The sequence below is a fragment of the Brachycentrus maculatus genome, unplaced genomic scaffold (genome assembly GCF_059751285.1).
Source record: "Brachycentrus maculatus isolate JH-2025_06_01 unplaced genomic scaffold, ASM5975128v1 h1tg000034l, whole genome shotgun sequence".
NCBI classification, from domain to species: Eukaryota; Metazoa; Arthropoda; class Insecta; order Trichoptera; family Brachycentridae; genus Brachycentrus; species Brachycentrus maculatus.
This window is the reverse complement of record NW_028280788.1, coordinates 210,189-234,362: the sequence shown is the minus strand read 5'-3', so window position 1 is coordinate 234,362 and position 24,174 is coordinate 210,189. Positions and strand designations below refer to the sequence as shown.

Sequence of the window (24,174 nt, the reverse complement as noted above, 5' to 3'; positions counted from 1 at the left end):
TTTTTGTTTTACAAAATTTCAGTTCAACGTTCGGTTCGGTTGCAATGTAAACCAGTACTTACTGCCAAACCCGTCTACGACTTCTCTGCGACCGAGGTCTTCCTATTGTTGAGAATGTCTTGAATCTCCTGGAGACTCTTCCCTTTGGTCTCAGGAAGTAGGAACTGGAAGAAAAATAATCACATTTGAAAAATCCTACTTTGGCCTCGAGAAACATAAAGATTTTTTTACAATATTTTTTAGTGTGTCCAAATACTTATTCATAATATATTATTAGATTAAAACCAATATTTTTAGCTTTTTGACCAGCGACCGGGTTTCGTCGTTACCGACATCATAGACATACCGACATATATAAAACAATACAATATAACATAACAATTTGTATAGCCTCCCCACCAGTCTGATGATGTCGGTAACGACGAAACCCGGTCGCTGGTCAAATAAAAATGAAGTGGAAAAGCTAAAAATATTGGTTTTAATCTAATAATATATTAAAAATGCAATTCCATCACGAAGTGTCAGTGGATAATATAAAACTTATTCATGAATCTGGATTATCTCCCATTATAGGAGTTATTGAGTTATTTTCATAATATTCGTTGACATATCGCTCACTCCTTTCAAGAACGTCATAAATCAAAAATCGTCAATTTTCAGCTAAGCATGTTTTCTGAATGCCCAAAAAATGTACTGTATCCCAGCAAAAGAGGCATATTTTTAACTTAATATTTACCCGCTACAGGACAGAAAGTGTTATTTTTACATTTTGAAGAAAATTAATTATTTTTTTACCTATACTTAATATTTTTTAAATGGAGAAAAAACCTTCAGGTTTTCCTAAAAAGATCTGTTGCACAGTAAAAAGTTCAATGAGTGGCTTGATATTTATTTTTAATAAATTGTATTATATTTTTAAACTTTAAAAACGTTCTCCTGAAAAATTAAGTATTTTGATTTATGACGTTCTTGAAAGGAGCGATATCAAAGATAAATAATAATGTGGTCGTCAGCCCCGTAAATGCCCAGACTTGTATGTATTATGAAGATAGAAATTATGTCAAAATAATTAAATAAAAAAAACACCTATTCGAAATATTTTTCAATTATGACAAAATTACACACAAGTATCCACAGATGTCATTGCTATACATGTTACATCATACCAGCTGACAGACGGACTTCGACGTTCATTAACGTCGATACTCCTTTAAGGACAATTCGCACTGACGTTCATTTACGTCCATACTTCCGGACAGGATAAAACATAAAAATTAACCATGAGTTACCTGGACGAAGAAGAAAGCGATGATCGTGAATATCCCGAATATCCAGAAGGCAAAATGCATTCCGAGAGCGTCGCCAATGGCCCCGAAGAACTTGGTGATGAGGAAGCCAATCACCCAACAGACGGTCGTGGCGATGGTGGAAACCAAAGACTTGATGCTGGGGTCCAGCAGCTCCCCGATCACAGCCCAGGGAAGGGGTCCGAACCCTGTAACAAGTCAGACTCATTATTTTTTTATTATTATTTCTTAAGTTAGCTTATATTACATAATTTAAACTATTTTATACACTTAATTTACTACATCTACAGAAAGTGTTGTTTTTGTATTTTGAAGAAAAGGTATTGTTTATTTTTTTTTTTAAATATGCAAAATATTTTTCAAATGGAGAAAAATCTTCAGGTTTTTTCTAAAAAGATCTATTGCACAGTAAAAAGTTCAATAAGTGGCTTATATTTATTTTTAATACATTTCATTATATTTTTAAACTTTAAAAACGTTCTCCTGGAAAATCAAGCGATATGCGTTAGAGACCATAGTTCTGACAAAAAGAAATGTAGAGAAGCTCAAATGCACACATCGATCCATAGCTTTCTAGATCTTTCTAGATTTTCTTTCTGGATCTTTATCCATGCTTGGTACAAGCCTAAGATATAAAATAAGAAATGAAGAAATTAGGAGCAAAACCAGAATAGCGGATATCATGGATCTGGTAGCAAGACTCAAGTGGCAATGAGCAGAACATGTTGCGAGACAAGACCCCACAAGATGGACCACTAAAATTTTAAGATGGAGACTTTGGGAGAAAAAAAGAGGTGTCGAAAGACCTCAAAAAATATGGTCTGACGACATAGCTGCAGCAGAAACCAACCAAAAAAATGAAAGGATTTGGAAGAGGCTTTTATCCAGCAGTGCAGGCAGAAGGCTAAAGACGAAGGAAATTTTATTAAAAATATATATAAAACCAAAAAAAAACTTACCTATACAGTACACACACATGAAGAGTACAAGGGCAGCTATAGGCAGCCAGGATATGTACTCCACAGCAGGACTGTCGTAGTTGTCCAGGATGAAAAAGAGCCCGAGAAGACCCTGTAAAAATATATACATATGTTGGTAAAAGGTTTTCATCATTATTTGATTCAAATCTTTAAGACCCTGTTTTATAACTGGATGATAGGTTACACTATTGTAGCCTGTTTGGTAGATGGATTCCAATCTTAAGCTGCCTTTTCCAGCTCTGAGAAGTTGGTATACATGATAAGAATAGTGAAGGATATCGTTGCCATAAACCAAGCTAGGACACAAAATGCCAAACCCTCTTCTAGTGGAACGAAAGGTCTGTTGACGACAGTCACCAGAAGTTTTACGTTGTTTTCTCTTAGCAATGAGCAAATGCTGAGAAGATCTTGATTGGCCCACACTAGGTTATCCCTCCTGTTCCCAACGCAGATTTGAATTAAAAAAATATGTTTTTAACATTGAAAGCATTAACTTTTTGGATCATATTGATATATTATTTTGAAAAATAAAAAGACTTTGTTTTTTTTTATCCACTCACATTTTTATTAACCAATTAGTTTCGGCAACAACCTGTTGCCCTCTTCAGGGTTTAATTTCTGACATGAATTAACCCTGAAGAGGGAAATAGGTTGTTGCCGAAACTAGTTGGTTAGTAAAAATGTGAGTGGATCAAAAAACAAAGTCTTTTTATTTCTCAAAATAATATTTGAAAAAATAGCTTGAAGAAACAAAAATCCATTCAATGATTTATAAACCTAGTATAAAATAAGCAAGGTATATAATAAATGCAACTCTCATCCCAAAAAAAGCCCTGAAGAGTTAACTTTTGTTTGTTATGGATCGCTCCATATTGTTAATATTTTTCATACTTCACACTCTATTTGTCATTTTCATACTTCTTCGAGTATCAAAAATCTCAAAAAGTATTGGAGAGTGTATCACAGTTAACATATAAACAGTGATCTTTCGCGTGGAGCTCTTTGATGATTGAATTAATAGAATGCAAGAGATGATGCAACATTATAATTACCAAAGCAAATGTCATTCCGATAGCAGATATGTTGAGAAGAAGTTTTCTTCCGAGTCTATCCACAACAAACGGAGTCACCGAACTGGCCAAAACTTGGACCACTCCGATGATGATGGTAGAGATAGCTGGTTCCAAGGTTGTCCCGGCCTTGTCGAAGATTGTTTCCATGTAGAACAAAACGACGTTGATGCCAGACAACTGCTGGAATGTCACAAGGCCGCAGGCTAGGTACAGTGCCTTGAAGTTTCCTTTGGACGTCCACAGATCGCTGAAGGATGCCTTCTGAGTATTGTCGTCCTGACTAGCTTGGAGATCATCGAGTTCCTGTTGGACGCCACTTTTCGATTTGCCACGCAGTTTTTGAAGGGCGACAATAGCATCCTCTTTACGACCTGAAATACGAAGAAATCCATATTAAGTATGCAATTGTTTCGATCTGTAACATAACTCTGCATTCAAGATAAATCAATAAATTGTAATCACCCTTTTTGATGAGATAGCTAGGGCTGTCAGGCATGAAGAAGAACACTACCATGAATATCACGACTGGCACGATGGAGATTATACTCAGAGCGAAGTAGGATACATATGGTCCAATGGCGTATGCTAAGAGGAACCCAACTACAATAAACATTTGCAAAAATGAACCCAAGGCGCCGCGAACATCGTCCTGAAATGGTATAAAGTTTAACATATATCATGTTCTTTATCACATCACACCCAGATTGTCCGAAAAATATCTAAATATATGTACTTTTTTTCTCCTTTTTTGTTTAAAGGAATAACCGGCAAAGTAGGTTGCAGGTAGGATGGTAAGGATAGGTAAATGTGAAAAATACATTACAAATACCCAGACCAATTGAAAATAAATCTTTCTTGAATTAATTTTGCACTTCGCGGGAATCGAACTCGCGACGCCAGTTTCGCAGTCTAGCTTCTACCCAACTCATTATAAAAATAGTGAAGGACATTGGTAACATAAACCAAAGTAGGACACAAAATGCCGAACCCTCTTCTAGTGGAACGGAAGGTCTGCTGATGACAGTCAACAGTCCGCCTTCTCCTGAGGAGTTTTACGTGGTTTCCTCCCAGCAATGAGCAAATGCAGAGAAGTTCCTATTTGACCCACACTAGATGATCCCTCCTGTTCCCAACACAGATTCAAACAAAAACATATTTAATTAGCTAGAAGAAACAAAAATCCACTAAATGATCTATAAACCTTGTACATAATAAGCAAGGTAAATAATAAATGCAATTCCCATCTAAAAAAAAAAAAAAAGCTTCTACCCAACTACGCCACGGCGCCCGTATAAACACTAGATCATTCTGGAAGGATGAAAAAAGAAGAACTATATTTTTTAAACACTAGAGCATAAAGGACCATACTATTAGATTACCTCAGCGATTTCACCGACATACATTGGGACACAAGTAAAGAGTTGTCCTACAGCGAGTCCCCAGATGATCCTAGCCGCATACAGTTGGCCGACCTGCTTGGCTGTCGCTACCAGCACCCAGCCCACTATCAGCGGAATGGCACTCGACAGGATGGTCAGCCTTCTTCCGAACATGTCCGCCGCCACTCCGCTGTACAGAGGTCCTGGAAATATACAAACATTGTCAACTATGTCAGCAGGTCTTAAGAAGCAAGCTGTCTGCCATGAGCAATGTGGCCAGCGTGCGTATGTTGGTGTAGCGTTCGAGATTGCGCTGTCACTGTGGTAAACAATACATGTTTTTTTACCGCCGTGTTTCAAAACACGCACGTATTTGAATGCAACGTTGTGTCCATATTTCAAAGCAATCGGTGAATAACTTTAGAAGATTTATAGTAAGTTTTTGACAAATTAAAAATTGCATCTTTATTTATATTGTAGATACTTATATATAAAAAAAGCGCGCGTATTTGAATGCAATGTTTCCATCGGTGAATGATTTTAGGATTTTAGATCAAATTGCGAAGGGTTGACTTCTCAGATTTTCAGATATCGCTCACTCCTTTCAACAACGTCATATATCAAAAATCGACAATTTTCAGTTGTGCATGTTTTCGGAATGCCTAGAAAATGTACTATATCTCAGCAAAAGCGGCATATTTTTAACTTACATATATTTACCCGCTACTGGGCAGAAAGTGTTGTTTTAGGATTTTGAAGAAAAGGTATTGTTCAATTTTTTTTTTTAAATATATTAAATATTTTTCAAATGGAGAAAAAACATTCAGGTTTTACCTTAAAAGATCTGTTGCATAGTAAAAAGTTCAATAAGTGACTTCATATTTATTTTTAATACATGGTGTTATATTTTTGAACTTTAAAAACTTTTTCCTGAAAAATCAAGTTTTTTGATAAATGACGTTGTTGAATGGAGTGAGCGATATGTCAATGTATTTTTTAAATTTTATTTAGCATGTTAGGTGAATCATATTTGATGATATTTTGTTTGTAGAAACCTTGCCATACTTGCTTTAATGAAAAAAAAAACTCACCGACCGCCGCTCCGACAGTGATTAGGGAGCCGATCCATGATTCTTGGTCTGCTGTGATAACGTCGTCCAACGGTGTCGTGCTGTTGTCCTTTAGTTTCGGGAGAGTTGGTGAAGTCCAGCCCATACACAAACCTACTGCTAATATTCCGAGATTAGCTGCAAATAAAGGGGTACACAATATATTGAAGAAGTCTTCCACATCGAAGATACGTGAATTAACAGAAATCATTTCATTTATTGATTCGGCAGTCGCTTTGTGGTAAAATCTATCCATTTTTAATTGATGTTTTACTTAGTAAATACCACTATTTCTTAAAATCTACTGTGACACATCGCTCACTCCTTTCAAGAACGTCATAAATCAAAAATCGTCAATTTTCAGTTGTGCATGTTTTCGGAATGCCCAAAAAATGTACTATATCCTAGCAAAAGAGGCATATTTTTAACTTAATATTTACCCGCTACAGGGCAGAAAATGTTTTTGCATTTTGAAGAAAAGGTTTTGTTTAATTATTTTTTTTAAATATGCTAAATATTTTTCAAATGGTCGAAAAACCCTCAGGTTTTACGTAAAAAGATGTGTTGCATAGTAAAAAGTTCAAAAAGTGGCTTGATATTTATTTTTAATACATTGTGTTATATTTTTAAACTTTAAAAACGTTCTCCTGAAAAATCGAGTTTTTTGATTTATGACGTTCTTGAAAGGAGTGAGCGACATGTCTCGATGCATTCCGCATCATTTTCAAACACCGTATGTGAAGCTAATTCTAAATTTTAGAGTTCCTTGGGACGTTGAAGGTTGAAGAGTTGAAGGTTGTCACAGTAGATTTTAAGAAATAGTGGTATTCACTAAGTAAAACATTAATTGAAAATAACAGAAATCAATTAATATCTTGAAATCAGAATCCTTGTGTATACTGCTGATAGTTCTGACTAATGAGTTTGGCGACCGCTGGTTTAGTGGAATAGGTCAGGTGGCATGTTTGGATTACTTAGTGCTGTAAAAAGTGTCCACATAGCTGTGTAGGTTCTGAATAGATGACAAGGCTTGAGCTAACATTCAATTACTTGGCTATGCGGCGCTACAATTGGTCAAGACTATTATTGCAGGAAGCCACGCTTCCAGACGTACTATACACAACTACCAACTCTATTAGAGAATACAATTCTCAAACTGTGTAAAATAAAAGCCATTATCAATAATAGATTGAACTAACTTCAATTTAAAAATAATGTTTTTATTATTTTTTTTTTTTTACAAAAATGTTAATAAAATTAGTATATAACCACTCACCGAGATTTTTACGTCTACCCGTTTCGAGACGTACCCGTCTCTTCGTCAGGACAATCACTAACACAGCATGCAAACAATACTACCCTTCACCATCATAGCTATAGGTGCTATGGTGGTGAAGGATAGTATTGTTTGCATGCTGTGTTAGTGATTGTCCTGACGAAGAGACGGGTACGTCTCGAAACCGGTAGACGTAAAAATCTCGGTGAGTGGTTATATACTAATTTTATTAACATTTTTGTATAAAAAAAAAAATAAGTAAAAATGACTAACCACAAAGTAAATGCTTTAAATATTAATAATATTGAGAATATTATAATGTTTTTATTTTTAAAATAACCGCTAAACATTTTAAAATTTAGACGTTGCTAATGCCAAAAAAAGATTTATGCCACTTTCAAAATAAATGGCTCAACATGTCGGCTGTCTAAATTTAAAACACAGTAAGGGACATTTTTTTGTATCAGGTTTTTTTTTGCATTTATGGACTAAGTAGACTCTACTTAGTCCAAAAATGCAAAAAAAACCTACTACAAAAAAATGTCCCTTACTGTGTTTTAAATTTGGTCAGCCGATGTGCTGTTATGGTAATTATATGTCTAATATTACAAATCTGCGACAGTATTACACTGTGTTTTTTAATAACAAAAAGAAGATTTCAAAATTCTTAAAAAAATAATACCTATTACAAGTAAATCTTATAAAAAATATATAAAAGAAAAGAAAAATACTATTATACTATTATACCACTCACAAACATGAAAAATTGAAATCCTAAAATATGAAAATTTAAAAAAGTGACAGTCAAAAACTGATCCAAGGCGTAGATGTTCGGGAAATTCATAAAAGTGGAAATATCTGGAAAACTAAGGCACTTTTACGGAGGTCATATTTTCATTTTTTGGTGACCTCACAAACCTTAAAAGGAATATGGGACACCCTGTATATATATAGACACATTCTCACAAGTGATATTCAACGTCAGGGGGACTCGACATGTCAATATATGAATATAATCCAAGGTATTACTGAGGTCATATTTTTATTTTTTGGTGAGTCATACGCTGGCCTAACATCCTTTGAAAGAAATACGTTGGATTATGGGACAGCCTGTATACTCGTACTAATATTACTAACATTTTTGTAAAAAAATAAATAAAAGTTTAAAGTTTGAAATTCGCTGCCCGTAAAGTCTGCACACCTATTCACTACAAATGATAATCTTTTCCTTCCGTCTCGTCTGACATCTGATGATGTGAATGTTCTCTTACCATGCAAACCGCCTTCGAGAATACCGTCTGCAAACTATGCGCATAGGAAAGTTCTTCCTTTTAAAATACAATATTGCACTTTTATGACCTGTTGAGAAATCCGCACCCAATGGTGCATAGGACACTGCATCGTATCGAAACAGTGTTATCTTGATCGTTAATTGCATGAAGGTGATCAGATCAGACCTGTTGAGAAATCCAGACTCGACTGGATAATCGTATCGCATGTTTCTTCTTCTTCTAATTCGCGCCCAATGGTGCAAAGGGCATTGCATCGTACCGACACAGTGTTATCTTGTTCGTTAACTGCACGACGGCAAGGCGATCAGCGCTGCGTCCAGAATGTCACTAAATAAATAAAAGAGTGAAAATCACCCATATTGGCCCCTTTGGGAATCGAACCTGGGACCGCTGGAACGGTAGCCAAACGCGCTTACTACCACGAAGGCGGACAAATATACATATGGTTAACTTGTATTAAAGTTACCTAAAAAATTTGAAATGTGTTATATTATAATAAAACAACAACGATATTGTCGGTAACGATTAAACCCGGTCTGTGGTTAGTAAAAAACCCGGTTTGTAGTTGGTAAAGTAGGTAAAAAAAGTAGAAAAGGATATTTATTTGTTATTTTATAATTTACTTGCTACACCTAGGCACGCCATGGAGTGGCTGAGTCTGGTTAAATGGAAAAGAAAAAAACAGAAATCATACATTTCTAATATGTTTAATTTCACAATGCTTCTTATTGTAAAATATTTTAGTATGTGCCAAAAAAATTGCGGTCAGCTATCAATACTTTATATTTTGTGTATCACTGTTACATTCAACACATGGCGCTGCCATAGCGGTAAAAAAAAGTGTGTCAAAAGTTAAAAAACAGTTAAAAATATGTCACAGGTAAATACACCTATCTCAAATACTCGTATACAAAAGCACGGGCGTATTGGAATGCAACGTTGTGTCGAAATTTCCAAGCATATTTTTATGGTTTTATACAAGGTTACAACTTTATAACAGTGCTTAAATGTTAAAAGATTAAAAAATCTCAGTTCATTGTCAGTGTCAATCATTAGCGAGAACAGTAATTACCTCTTTACCTTTGCATTGTTAATTTTTTTGCTGTCAAGGTAAAAATCATCTAAATTATTGTTATTTTCATAATAACAATAATATAGTTGTTATCAAATAATAATATTAGTTGACTATGTAATTTTATGTATATTTATGTACATAATAAACAAATCTGTCTTGATCTTTCAAAAGAGATGCAAAGAAATAAATTAGTCGCTCACTCCTTTTAAGAACGTCATAAATCAAAAATCGTCAATTTTCAGTTGTGCATGTTTTCGGAGTGCCCAGAAAATGTACTATATCCCAGCAAAAGAGGCATGTTTTTAACTTAATATGTACCCGCTACAGGGCAGAAAGTGTTGTTTTTGGATTTTGAAGAAAAGGTATTGTTTATTTATTTTTTTAAATATACTTAATATTTTTTAAATGGAGAAAAAAAGGTAGGTTTAACCTAAAAAGATCTGTTGCACAGTAAAAAGTTCAATAAGTGGCTTGATGTTTATTTTCATTACATTGTATTATATTTTAACTTTAAAAACGTTCTCCTGAAAAATCAAGTTTTTTTTATATTTGGCGTTGTTGAAAGGAGTGAGCGAAGTGTGAAATGGAGTTATATTTGGTGTACCCATAATTTGAAAAGGTCTAAAATTATAATACAGGTGTACTAGAATTGCAAACACATTTGACTCTCAAGAATTTTTTAATCGTTGTAATATGCATGTTTGGTTCCTTGGCTTTAACAAGATTGCCGACCACTGCACCAGGCTGTGAGATAGGCGATTCTGAAGTTTTTTTTTTGTAAATAATTCGTGTTAACATTAAATGTATAAATATATGTATATATATACACACATATATATATATATATATATATATATATATATATATATATATATATATATATTTATATATATATACATACATACATATATATATATATATATATATATATATATATATATATATATATATATATATATATATATATATATATATATATATGTTTATATAAATATTTTTTTTAAATTATATACTTTGTAAAATTTCTACATAATACAATCTTATAATATTAGTTGCGCTAAGCCTCTCCAAAAAAGATAATGAGCTCTTGTTCTTGGAGAGAGTCTTTTTTCTTCTTTTTTTTGTTGTTGTTGATAGTATCATGTTCGTAGAGCTGATGAGCTGAATGTCCGCCTCCGTAGTGTAATGGTCAGCACGCTCGGCTACCGTTCTGGAGGTCCCGGGTTCGATTCCCAGGGGGGGGGGTCAAATAAATATAAGTGATTTTTTCACTGCAATATTTATTCAATATTACCCTGGACTGGTACCTGAAGCGGAGGGCTGATCACCTTTCCTTCATGTGTAAACGATCAAGGTAACACTGCGTTTATATGAAGCAGTCCCCTTTGCACTATAGGGGCGCGGATAAGGGTTTTATTATTATTTTATCATAATATAGAGCTGTTTTATTTTTATTTTGAAATCGTTTTCTTATTCTGCAGAGTTAATGCAAAATCGATAAATAGTATAGCTGAAATGGTCATGAGGATATGTCGATATGATCGAGTATGTGTCCATTCATAATTCGCATGGCGAGTGCAACCGAGGCAAAACGAAATACGGACAAAGGTGTCGAGGGCGCGTGTGTGAATACCACACACTGCGAGACATGCAAACAAGACACTGTCCAGACGACATGCCCCATTTACTGCTGCTGGCACGTACTGTCCATACAAGGTTTGAGAACAAACGTGGTACAGACCAGGGCAACAAGCAGTGATGGGGTAATTAATAGTCTAAAGCAGCGGTCGGTGAACTTTTTTAACCATTAACCCCAAAATATTTTTGCGTAAGTCGATATCACCCCTACCCTCATTTTGAAAAGAAGACAAACAATGTACATTTAAAATAATATTTATTTATTGAATTAATTTACACGAAAAAGAAAAAAAACTTTCACGAAAATAATAAGTATTTAATAGACAAACAAAATAAAATTCTCAAATTGCATCAAACGAAAAATCAGGTTTTCAGGTTTTCTTTTCGGTTTTTGGAGAAATGATGTTGCTTCATGTTTGATACAATTAATTAAAAATTGGGACTTTTTGATGTAAGAGCAATTTGAATAGTTTTCAGCATTTAATCGATTTCTGAATTATATTTTAAATATTGAAAGCATTAACTTTGTGGATCATAGTGATATATTATTTTGATAAATAAAAAGACTTTGTTTTTTGATCCACTCACATTTTTATTAAAAACCAACTAGTTTCGGCAACAACCTGTTGCCCTCTTCAGAGTTTGTTTTATGACTAAACATACGTACTTGATATATAAAAGGAACAGTGAACAAATGATTAGGTTTCGATAAGGATAGCACAATGAAAGCATAAGGATAACATGTATAAAATACCAAACTAGAAAAATTTCCTTATTACCCCAAAAAATTAATTTTTACCCCATTTGGGATAATTTACTCCGGTTCCCCGAACGCTGGTCTAAAGATACAGATACACATGTTCTCTAGCCTGTATACACATGCTGGTTTTTAGCATGCTCAAATCAAATACTCCGACACATATTATGACATCTGCTAGCATGCTCTTCGTCAACTCAGTGTAGTGAAAATGGAAAACAAAGCGGTATTTCGTACAGAACTGAATAAAATCATTATTTACTTTACAAGGCAATGTGTATAAAAAAAATAATGTCATTAAGGGCCAGTATTCGTTAAGTCACAAATTGATTTTCTCTAAAATCAGGTAGCATTTAAAATCATGTACATATTTTTTTTTTTAATACACCGTTTTTGCATAAAAAAATAAGTCTTTCTTCGAAATTATTACAAACATACAAACAAACTAATGTGTCTTATTAGATACACCGCAGTTAGATATCTTAACAGATTATTAATATATAAAGATTAATATATAAAGATTAATATATGAAGATTATTAATGAGAAAGGAATACAAAAGCCATGCCATTCACTTAGCTTGAAATTTGTCAATTACTTTCCAAAAAGCAATTCAATTTGGAATTTTAATCATGGGCTATGTATGCCCATGGTTGAAATCAAAAACGCCTTGAAATTATATTGACGCCTGAAAATTATATTTTCAGGCGTCTGTAAGCGTATGTCAAATAATTCGGGAATTTTTTTTTCATACATTTCATGATAACCAATAAAATAACTTCTTCGTATATGATATCCATATACATAGATAGAATTTACGGATGAAACATGTTTAATTTATTATCTCCTTGTTTCTGGCGTTCAGTTTCTTTATTTAATTTTATACAAGCGGTAAATTTTGTCTATGCTTATTACAAAATTGCAAACAGTTACATAAATGATTATCTCAGTTTAAATTTCCCAAAATGCGAGTTAAACATGTAAATTAAACGCTCTACTTAAATTTAAGTGATCTTACACAGAGAACGTTTCCTCATTTGAATCGAGTGTGTCCTTTTTAAAACTGTTTTTTAAAGCGTATTATTAACCCAATTTTTCATTCAAAGATGAATTAAGTACAGAAGAAAAATATTGTTATTTTTTCGAGTATTTTTCAACAAGTAAATAATAAATATAGAAAATCTTCATTTACTAAGGTAAAACTGGTCTCATTAAAATGGTAAATTTCGACAGTCTACGTATATTTTTATTGCGCTGAGTTTTTAGTCGTTCTGCCTTGTTAGAGAATTTTCGAGACAGCTAAAGGAAAACTTCAGGTACAAAATTAATTTATTTGGGAGAAAATTTGGGAAATTTTGGGAAATCTCTCCAACATTTATTAAATATAACCCTGGACTAGTAGCTAAAAAGCAGAACTGATCACCTTACTTTCATGCAAGTAACGATCAAGATTACACTCCTTCAATATAATGCAGTGTTCTATGCACCATTGGGTGCGGTAAGGGTTGGAAGATAGAAGAGAAGGGTTACAAGAAAGAGGGCCCATAATTTGGATTATTTAACAGATTTTTTTCAAATAAACACATTGATTTTTTTAAGATAATTTTTTAAAAGTAAAGTTGTTTTTAGGTACCTCCCTTTTTTTTAAATTTAAGATTTAGTTATTTTAACAATACAAGTGAAATTCTTATAAAATAGTCCATGTTTATCAAATCACAATAAATATTAATTTTTAATGCAAATACCGATATTATTATTTTTATATTAATTTTGAATGCATTTTGCTTGAATACGTTTCAGAATAGTGAATTAAACCTTACGAAATCTATTTTTTTCAACTAATTAGACATTTTTGGCGACTTGCCAGCATTAAGCATTGTGAAATAAATGTCTTGTATAAATTAAGTCTAAAATAGACAAAACAACGTATTTTGGTCACTAAGTACGAAGGTTCATTGTTTCGTTATAATTGCAAGAATGTAATGGTATGCGTATTGCGTATGTTATAAACATATATACTATTGTAGTATACCTGTATAAGTTTATATGCTTTTATTTTATTTTTAAATTGATATCTTAACATATATGAAAAGGAGTATGAAAGTCTTTGTATTTGAAGCGCCTCTGAGGTAGTATTTTATTAAAATGGCGCTTTATCGTAATTTATTATTACCATTCATGTATTTATTAATTTTAAATCAAACATAGATTTTTTGAGTCCACTAAGTTGTATTTTATTAACAAAAACACATTAAAAATTAATATTGTGACAATTCATTCAACACTCGTTTGATAATGCCCTAACAAGGCGAAACAATTTTCACAATATTAATTTTTACGTGTTTATGTTAATAAAATACAACTTAGTAGACTCAAAAAATCTGTGTTTGATTTAAAAATAATACATAAATTAAAATGGAGTTCTACAAATCAAACGCCAAATCACTAAATATATGTTACTATTCAGTTTATGTCCTGTCATAGGCTGGTTAATTAAACACTTAGCACATGTGCAACATTCACCATTCAACCCGTGATTTAATATTTTTCTTCATCTATGTTAAGATGTCAAAAAAAAGAAAAAAAAATATGTGAAGAAAATCAAGGTTTATGAACAAGTATTTGGACACACTCAAAATGTTGCCTTTTTATTGTTTTATATCGGTACTTACATTGCATAGATTATTTCAGCGAGTGTAAAAGCTGCTGTATTATTTGCTTGATCAACGACTTATCGAAAAATAATTACCATTTTGATCTATCAGCTTACCCTAACAGAATCGATTCGAGTATGTAAAATTGTTAAAAAAAATAAGTCGTAGGAGGAAAAAATTGATTAGAGTCTGATTTAAACATTGATGGATAATTACAACGAAAAAAAATTAAGCTCCAACAAATTGTGAAAAGTTTAAATTTATTTATTTTTATTTAAATTTGTAATCAATTAATTTGAATTCCGCCCACAAATAATTAAATTATTCATAGATAATAATGTCGCAGATAAAATGATAACGACGTACTATCTAAGTTATGCTGATAATATAACAAAGCCATTTACCACAAAGGATAAAAGTCATTTGCCATGTTGCTATATAGTATTTTCGAAAATGCCGCTATATAAAATATCCAAAAATATTATTATGCCTATTACACCACAAAAATATATTGTTCAATTATAACAGAAAAAAAATCTTATCATTTAACTTTGCGTAATTCATTGGACGTGGGAGATCGAATTGCAAAAACCGAATTAAATAACGACTCAATGACAATTAAATAACGATTAAACGATAAACAATAACGCTCTCCTTATCATTCGTCGTTCACTTTGTGTAATACCACTTAAAACGATGAATGATAAGGAGAGTGTTATATTACCATATCACAAAGTTAACGATGCTTTTAATATACAAAAAATAAAATTAACAATACTCTATGAAATTATTTTATTTTATTTAAAGATGTTTATAATATAAAAAGTCTAAAAAAATCGATTGTGTACTTCTGTATGGAATTTACGATTGAAGAAAACATCAGAGATGTGGATCCACTTGGTGACTACCACCATTTCTTAAAATCTAATATGACACGTGTTTCGATGCGTCCCGCATCATTTTCAAACTCAGTGTGATGTATGAAAATGATGCGAAATGCATCGAAACACATGTCACAATAGATTTTAAGAAAAAGTGGTATACACCAATTAAAAATTAAATTGAAAATGGAAAGATATTGCTACAAATTGACTGACGAATCAATGATGAATATACTAATGCACTTGTCGGGTTGTGGTCCCGTGGTAGGTAAGTGTCGCGACTTTGAGTGAGAGTTTTTTTTAATATTACCAGTCCATGGTGGTATTTAATAAATATAAAAGTATGTCACACTTATATTATTTTGACCCCCCTAAGAATAGAAAGCGGGACCTCCCGGGAATTCACTGCACTACGAATGCATACAAAATCCATGTTTATATAACATTACATTACATGACATTCCTTAGCTTATCTGATGCACTATTCTAGTAAAATTAGGGGATTTTGCCAAATTATAATATAATAATACAACTAAATTTGTTTTGATAATACATATAATCAAAGAGTTAAGCTTGATATTCCCATGTTGTTTGTCTGATGTACTATTCTAGTAAAATTAGGGGATTTTGCCAAATTATAGTACAATAATACAAATAAATTTGTTTTGATAATACATTTAGAGTGTTAACTGTTTATGCAAGTCAGTGAATTTATGTTTGTGTATTTATGTGGATGTAGTTTTTGGAACTTTGACAAGTATTTATACAAGTACGTAGCATTTAAACGCTGACTTTACAAAATCCAGAAATTACATGCATTCGTGATGCACAAGCTTCATTAGCTTTCAAAATGTTTCAGGTTATTTTTTAACCCTAAAATGACCACAGGACTGAAACCAATGTTTGGATAAGAAAAAAGACCAAGGTAACATATAGCCCACTCCTTTCAACAACGTCATATATAAAAAAAATATATATTTCAGGAGATCGTTTTCAATGTTTGAGAATGTAATAAAATGCATTAAAAATAAATATCAAGCCACTTATTGAACTTTTTACTGCGCATCAGATCTTTTTAGGTAAGACCTGAATGTTTTTTCTCCATTTGAAAAATATTAAGCATTTAAAAAAAATAAAATAAACAATACCGTTTCTTCAAAATGCAAAAACAACACTTTCTGCCCTGTAGCGGGTAAATATTAAGTTAAAAATATGCCTCTTTTGCTGGGATATAGTACATTTTCTGAGTATTCCGAAAACACGCACTACTGAAAATTGGCTATTTTTTTTTATATATGACGTTATTGAAAGGAGTGAGCGATATGTGGCTCAAAGAATCGCGGAACTAAAGTGCAACTGGGCAGGTCATGTGGCACGTATGTATGAGATAGACGAAGAAGGTGGACGAAGATAGATGGACGAAGATAGATGGACGAAGAAGGTGCTTGATTGGAGGCCTAGAACAGTAGGTAGGCCGCAGACAAGATGGTCTGATGACAAATGTGGCGGGCCTCCACTGAAAGAGAGAACTGTGTCCAACTCGCGTCCAACAGAGAACTGTGCAAGTCCAGATACAACGAAAATGAGAATCAATCAGAATGAGAACAAATTTATTAAATTAGAGTTAGGCAAAACAAAAAATAATCAGAAAACTTCTCAGTTCTTTTGTTACTCTTCTCTTCTTTGGTCCAACGTCTTTACTACTTGACGCCATTATATGGGTCTTGAAATTGTAACGAAAAACTTCCATATATGGGATATGATACGAACTACGCATAATGGAATGTTCTTTTGATGGTTTTATGTATACTTAAAAAAAAATGAAATGCTCTGCGGGCCGCGGTTGGCCACCCTTGATGTATAGTATGTCTGTTATGCGTTAATACAATCGATTCTGCAGTATGGAGTTATAGGCTGGGGAGGCGCTTATAGGACAAATTTCAAATCATACACAATTATTTAAAAAAAAATTGCAAAAAATAATTCTTAAAAAGCCCAGTACTTACCCTTCAAAACTTAATGTACAACAAAGAACTTAATGTACCAACAATTGAAGAGTTTTTCAATAAAGCATTTGTGCTTTATTAAAACACAATTTCTTACAAACTTTTAAAGAAAAAACAACTGATTTACAAATTTCACGTAACCCTTGATTTTGTAATAATTTAATATTACACAGATGTAGAACAACAGCAACATTTACGTATGTAGGTAAAAAAATATTTTAAAAGAAAAAAACAACTGAAGTGCACTCACCCCTACCTAGACTCCATACCAAAGAATTTTTTTAAATTTTAAATTAACTTTGTTTATTTTTAATTAAAATTAAAATTTACTTTGTTTATTTAAAAAAGTAAAACGAATTCCTTCTCTAAACACAAGTATCTACTTTATTAGAGAGGTAGAAAAGTCATATTTGAAATGTATAGTATATTTACCAACTATTTTGTATTATTTAAATATGTATTTTGTAAAAAAAAAATAAAAAAAACATAAATGGTTGAATTTAAAGACAATATAATATATATTTTTTAAAAAGGCATGACTGAGTTACACGTAGCCTAGTTTAGATCAGTAGCACTAAAAATATATAAAGATATAGTTATATAAGGGGTTGAATTAAAACACTATATTTTTTTTGTAAAAAATAGGCATGACTCAGTTGTATCTAGCCTAGTTTAGGTCAGTAGCACTTGAAAATCTTATCGATGTTTTTATCATGAACAGTATTAAAAAATAATTGGACGTTGTATCACTTTACTCGTATATTCCCTATTGTATCGTAATTTAATCGTTTATTCGAGTTTTATGATTGAAAATATTTTTACTGTAGTCATTGTATTCCATTGCCTTTGGACTCTGACATTTCACTCAACCACTAAATTTAAAATATTTTATTATTTATTTCTTATTGATAAATTTTTAACCCTTATCAATCGAGAGGCGCCGCTACAGCGCCACATAAATTCTAATTCCACTCGTTAGGCGCCGCAGCGGCGCCATGAACAATAGTCATACATTTTATTATTTACAAAATCTAAGGGTGCATGGATAGGTTTCTTCATGTTTACAGTTAGTTGCGTCTAGTACCTACTTCTGAATGCTTGTGTATTGTGCTATTTTTTTCTTTTTTACAATAAACACTCTGTTATTTATTCAAATATTTTTTTTAATTCGTCTAAAATTTGCCGTTTTTGCTTTTATAAATACTTACTTTCTATGATAAATATATTATATATTTATAAACATAAAAAATAATTCTTATTTGCTATCTTTCTGCCTAACCGACTTGTTTAAAAATTTGTATCGAATTGTGAAAGAGTGGGGATCGAACCGTAGCTTCTGTCATGAAATTTATTATACTGCAACGAGACCACAATCCGATTTGGTCAATGTAAACAGATTCGAATGGAATGTGAATTGATTATCAACAAATTTTATCAAAAATATTTACATTTGTAATGCGATAGCTAATATTGACTTATCATTGTCGATTTACAGAAAACAATATTTATATTTTAATGCATATATATTAACAACTGTGCTAACCAGATGTTGAATATACATATATAAAAATTTTGACAAATTTATAATAATAATAATATAATAATAAAACCCTTATCCGCACCCAATGGTGCATAGGGCACTGCTTCATATAAACGCAGTGTTATCTTGATCGTTTACACATGAAGGAAAGGTGATCAGCCCTCCGCTTCAGGTACCAGTCCAGGGTAATATTGAATAAATATTACAGTGAAAAAATCACTTATCTTTATTTGACCCCCCCCTGGGAATCGAACCTGGGACCTCCAGAACGGTAGCCGAGCGTGCTGACAATTACACTACGGAGGCGGACAGATGGACAAATTTATAATAAATATAAAAAAATATTATTCACTTAATTTTTTTAATAAAATGACTTTATTCGATTTTGCTTTGCTATGGCTCAATCTGATTGAATGCAAACGAAGAAAATAGGAAAGTGCATTTTTAATAAGTTCTATTTCAAAATGTTTGTGAAGCAATGTAAATAATATCTATGAAACAATCATGCAAAAAACATTTAAAAGTTTTTTTTTTTTTAAATATTTTTTGCGTGACTTAAATGATGAATTAAAAAATAACAGCGGGTGTCAGGAAGCACACCGTCTACCATGATCAATGCTTCGTATAGCGTGTGTTGCCGTTACTTTCAACGGATGGCGCTGCCATTGTATTAAAAAAAACTGTTTTTACCTGTCACAGGCGTACATAAAAACGTTGAGTCAAAATTTTAAAAAGCAATTGGTTAATTATCTATGGAGATTTAAGATTTTTAATAAAATAACATTTTCACTTTTATGCATACAGGTAATAGATTATTTGGCTTTGTTAAAAAAAATATAAAAAAAACGTGATTGTTACTGGATTTGAATTTAACCTTCTCGGATCCTAATTGAAACAGGTGAAACCGGCATTCTTTGTGGGGAATGTTTCAATTCCCAACAACAATTACAATAAACTATAAATTATTACTTTTAAGAGATATAATTTAAGAGTAATTATTTAAAGATAAATTTATTTCACATTTATGCAAACTTTAAAAAAATAGAACTCCATATTTTTTACCAATTTTTTCGCACCATTTTTCTAACCAATTTCGCCATATATGTTGTCTTCTCAATATCGTGAAAATATCGCTCACTCCTTTCAACAACGTCATATATCAAAAATCGTAAATTTTCAGTTGTGCATGTTTTCGGAATGCCCAGAAAATGTACTATATCCCACCAAAAGTGGCATATTTTTAATTTAATATTTACCCGCCATAGGGCAGAAAGTGTTGTTTTTGCATGTTTTTGCAAAATGTATTGTTCAATAATTTTTTTAAATTTACTAAATATTTTTCAAATGGAAAAAAACATTCAGGTTTTACCTAAAAAGATCTGTTGCACAGTAAAAAGTTCAATAAGTGGCTTGATATTTATTTTTAATAAATTTTATTATATTCTTTAACTTTAAAACCGATTTCCAGAAAAATCAAGTTTTTTGATATATGACGTTGTTGACAGGAGTGAGCGATATGTCAAGATATCAAACAAAAATGAACAATATAGATCATTTTACGAGAAAGTCGGCAGGCGCCGTGGCGTAGTTGGGTAGACGCTCGACTGCTATTCTGGGGTTCCGGCTTTTAATCCCAGCAATTTTTTTTAGAAAAGTTTAACCCGCAAAGCCTATACTTTTTAAATGACTGATGTTGAAAATCAATTATAATTAACAATTAAAAAATAATATACGTTTATTTTACTTTAATATATCAATAACTATTTTATCATGTAAAATCATTTATAGAAGACATAAAAAAACGGTATTTCGATTAAGACATGGGCGATGGAATTAAAAAACTGAATTGATAACGATTTATTTAAATGAAATCGTAACTTAATTCGGTTTTTGGATTCGATCCTTCAAACCTAATCACGTAAACGTGTGTTAAAATCTTGTTGAGAATCGCGTATTTGTAGCTCCTTTTTTTATAATTCGACATAAAACTTAAACTGGAAATAAATAAATATAAATAAACCGAGAAAAATTATCGAATACCAATTAGTCCCATCTCTATTGTGCTAAATGATGTACCATATATGAATTGCATACGTGAAGATTATTTATTTATTATCTGAGCAATGAAATTTTAATATTACAATACAATACATAAGATATCTTTCAGATAATCCGAAGATAGCGGATAAGGAAATTATTTTTATTGCAGTGACTTGTAGGTTATTTTCAACATATTTTTACTGTTACAATATACAAACAATTGCATATATATCGCTCGCTCCTTTCAACAACGTCAAAAAAAAAACTTGATTTTTAGGAGATCGTTTTTAAAATTTAAAAATATAATGAAATGTATTAAAAATAAATATGACAAAATGAATATTGAACTTTTTACTATGCAACAAATCTTTTTAGGTAAAACCTGAATGTTTTTTCTCCATTTGAAAAATATGTGTGTATTGAATTTTTTTTTAAACAATACCTTTTCTTCAAAATGCAAAAACTACTTATTTATTTCTGATTCCTTAATTTATAAAAAAAGGATATTATAAACACTACAGGGTGGCACAAAATGAATCACCCTTTCAAAAGATGATATAATTTTAGCAAATGGCGTACGTCAATCATATTCGACATTTGTGAACTAGACAGCAACACAAACAAATTGAAAAATCAGGCGCAAATCGCGCACTCCTTTCATCGTCATATATCAAAATACTTAATTTTTCAGGAGATCGTTTTTAAAGTTTAAAAATATAATGGTATGTATTAAAAATAAATATCAAGCCACTTATTGAACTTTTTACTGTGCAACAGATCTTTTTAGGTAAAATCTGAATGTTTTTTCTCCATTTGAAAAATATTTAGTATATTTAAAAAATTAATTAAACAATACCTTTTCTTCAAAATGCAAAAACTACACTTTCTGCCCTGTAGCGGGTAAATATTAAGTTAAAAATATGCCGCTTTTGCTGGGATATAGTAGATTTTCTGGGCATTCCGAAAACATGCACAACTGAAAAGTGTCGATTTTTTTATTATATATGACGTTGTTGAAAGGAGTGAGCATGTATATGCATTCATTGTTAATATTTTAACGCATATATTAGTAATGGTATATTATAATTATATTTTGTTTATTAAAAGCATTGTTAACTTTGTGGTATGGTAATATAACACTCGTGCTGTAGGTCCTGGATCCGAATCTCAGGAGGGTTAAAAATAAAAATTAGTGATTCTACCCTCTAATATTTATTTAATATTACCCTGGACTGGCTCCTAAGGCGCAGGAGTGATCTTGCCTCCATGTAAGTAATGATTAAGTTAACACTGCATCAATACGGTGCAGTGCCCTATATATAATATATAAGTCTGCCTCCGTAGTGTAATGGTCAGCACGCTCGGCTACCGTTCTGGAGGTCCCGGGTTCGATTCCCAGGGGGGGTCAAATAAATATAAGTGATTTTTTCACTATAATATTTTTCAATATTACCCTGGACTGGTACCTGAAGCGGCGGGCTGATCACCTTTCCTTCATATGTTTACGATCAAGATAACACTGCGTTTATATGATGCAGTGCCCTATGCATCATTGGGATGCGGATAAGGGTTTGAATGAATGAAAATATATAATATAATTATGGTACGTACCTGTTACGTCGGTTCTTTATCCTTAAAACGACATTCAATTATTTTTTCTATTTATTATTTATTTATGGAATTTTAAATAATTTATATTTATAAAAAAATGATTTTAACATAAATTAACACTGTCGATAAATCATTATTACACACTATACTGTTTTTTTACATAATTATTACTATATATCACAAAGGTTATCACCAAAGAATTTTATAATTTATATTATATTACTGTAGATAATATTTGTTTATTATTCACGTACTCGAATGTGTTACAACAAAATAAAACACTTGACTAGTTCAATTCACAATGAAACATTATTTACAATGGCTGAAAAAATCGGTCATAAAATTAAAAGTATCTACGCAATTTTATCTGTGTGTTGAAAAATCGTTAAAATGAAATCAAGTTTTCGTAACAAAACATTCGGTTATTTTTGGCAGAATAAAACACAAATTTGATTCACTATAAAACACTTTTAACAATCCTTGTAAACAATATCAAAATAAAAATTGAGTAAACCAACCTATCATGAAAAAATCGTTGACATCAAATAAAATTTTAGTAACAAAACATTCAGTTATTTTTACCTGAATAAAACACAAATTTGATTCACTATAAAAAAACACTTCACAATCCTTGTAAACAATATCATAAAATAAAAATTCCGTAAACTTATTATGAAAAAATCGTTGAAATCAAATCTAATTTTCGGAACAAAACATTCGGTTATTGTTGGCAGAATAAAACAAAAAATCGATTCACAGTAAAAACACTTTTCAAAATGCTTGTAAACAATATTGAAATGGAAATACGGTAAATTTATTTTGAAAAAATCGTTGAAATCAAATCGAATTTACGTAACAAAACATCCGGTTATTTTTGTCTGAATAAAACACTAGTTTAATTCACAATAAAACACTTATCACAATCCCTGTAAACAATATCATAAAATAAAAATCCCGTAAACTTTTTATGAAAAAATGCTTAAAAGCAATTTGACAGCTCAAAATTTTAAAATAAACAAAAGAGCCCGATTTTCCTTCGTTTTTCGAAATATGCGCGGTTGTCAATTCGAAAGTAGGTACTGTTAAATTAATATTGGGGTAGGTACCTGCGCCGGCAGCCATGTACTGGCGCCACTTTTGCCCCGCTTCCATGTTGTACCTCCGCTCTGCCTGAAGCACGGGCTGGTACAGATGCGCTACTGCCGCCCTGTCGTCGGCCTCAGCTGCCATCGGCCGCCTATCGGTCGAGATAATTGGCCGCGCTCGTGCGTCACCGCCCAGGAACCGCGCGAGGATTTGGCGCGCTTTTTGCTAAACGCCAGATCTGACAGACGCGGAAAATGGCGCCAAGCGAGAAAAACGCTGCCTTTGATAACTGAAAATGAAAAGGTTTTAAATGATTAAAACTGTAGCTTCACATGAATATTTAAATAAGTTCGAAAGTCAGGTTGTATTTATTTTTGTGAATTATAAAAACACAATTTTTTTATAACGTTTGTAATATTATTTTTCTAACGTAACATGTTTTTAACGGCAGAAAATAAAATCATTAAAAAA

General features: G+C 31.9%; 1 protein-coding gene across 3 annotated transcripts; it reads right to left on the bottom strand.

Moving 5' to 3' along the window:
* LOC148312723 (facilitated trehalose transporter Tret1-like) lies at positions 1-23,806 on the bottom strand. Of its 3 annotated transcripts, none has more exons than XM_088274524.1 (8): positions 23,724-23,806; positions 5,831-5,986; positions 4,740-4,942; positions 3,823-4,009; positions 3,340-3,731; positions 2,267-2,378; positions 1,290-1,495; positions 1-164 (listed from the first exon to the last, which is right to left on the bottom strand). In XM_088274524.1, exons 1-8 carry the CDS (start codon positions 23,767-23,769, stop codon positions 75-77), a joined length of 1,392 nt encoding a protein of 463 aa, XP_088130650.1. In that variant the 5' UTR covers positions 23,770-23,806; the 3' UTR covers positions 1-74. The 3 variants fall into 3 exon arrangements, with proteins under 3 accessions (XP_088130650.1, XP_088130658.1, XP_088130666.1); XM_088274532.1 differs by lacking the exon at positions 23,724-23,806 and adding an exon at positions 23,200-23,603; XM_088274540.1 differs by lacking the exon at positions 23,724-23,806 and adding an exon at positions 22,618-22,766.
* Positions 23,807-24,174: the final 368 nt, after the last annotated feature.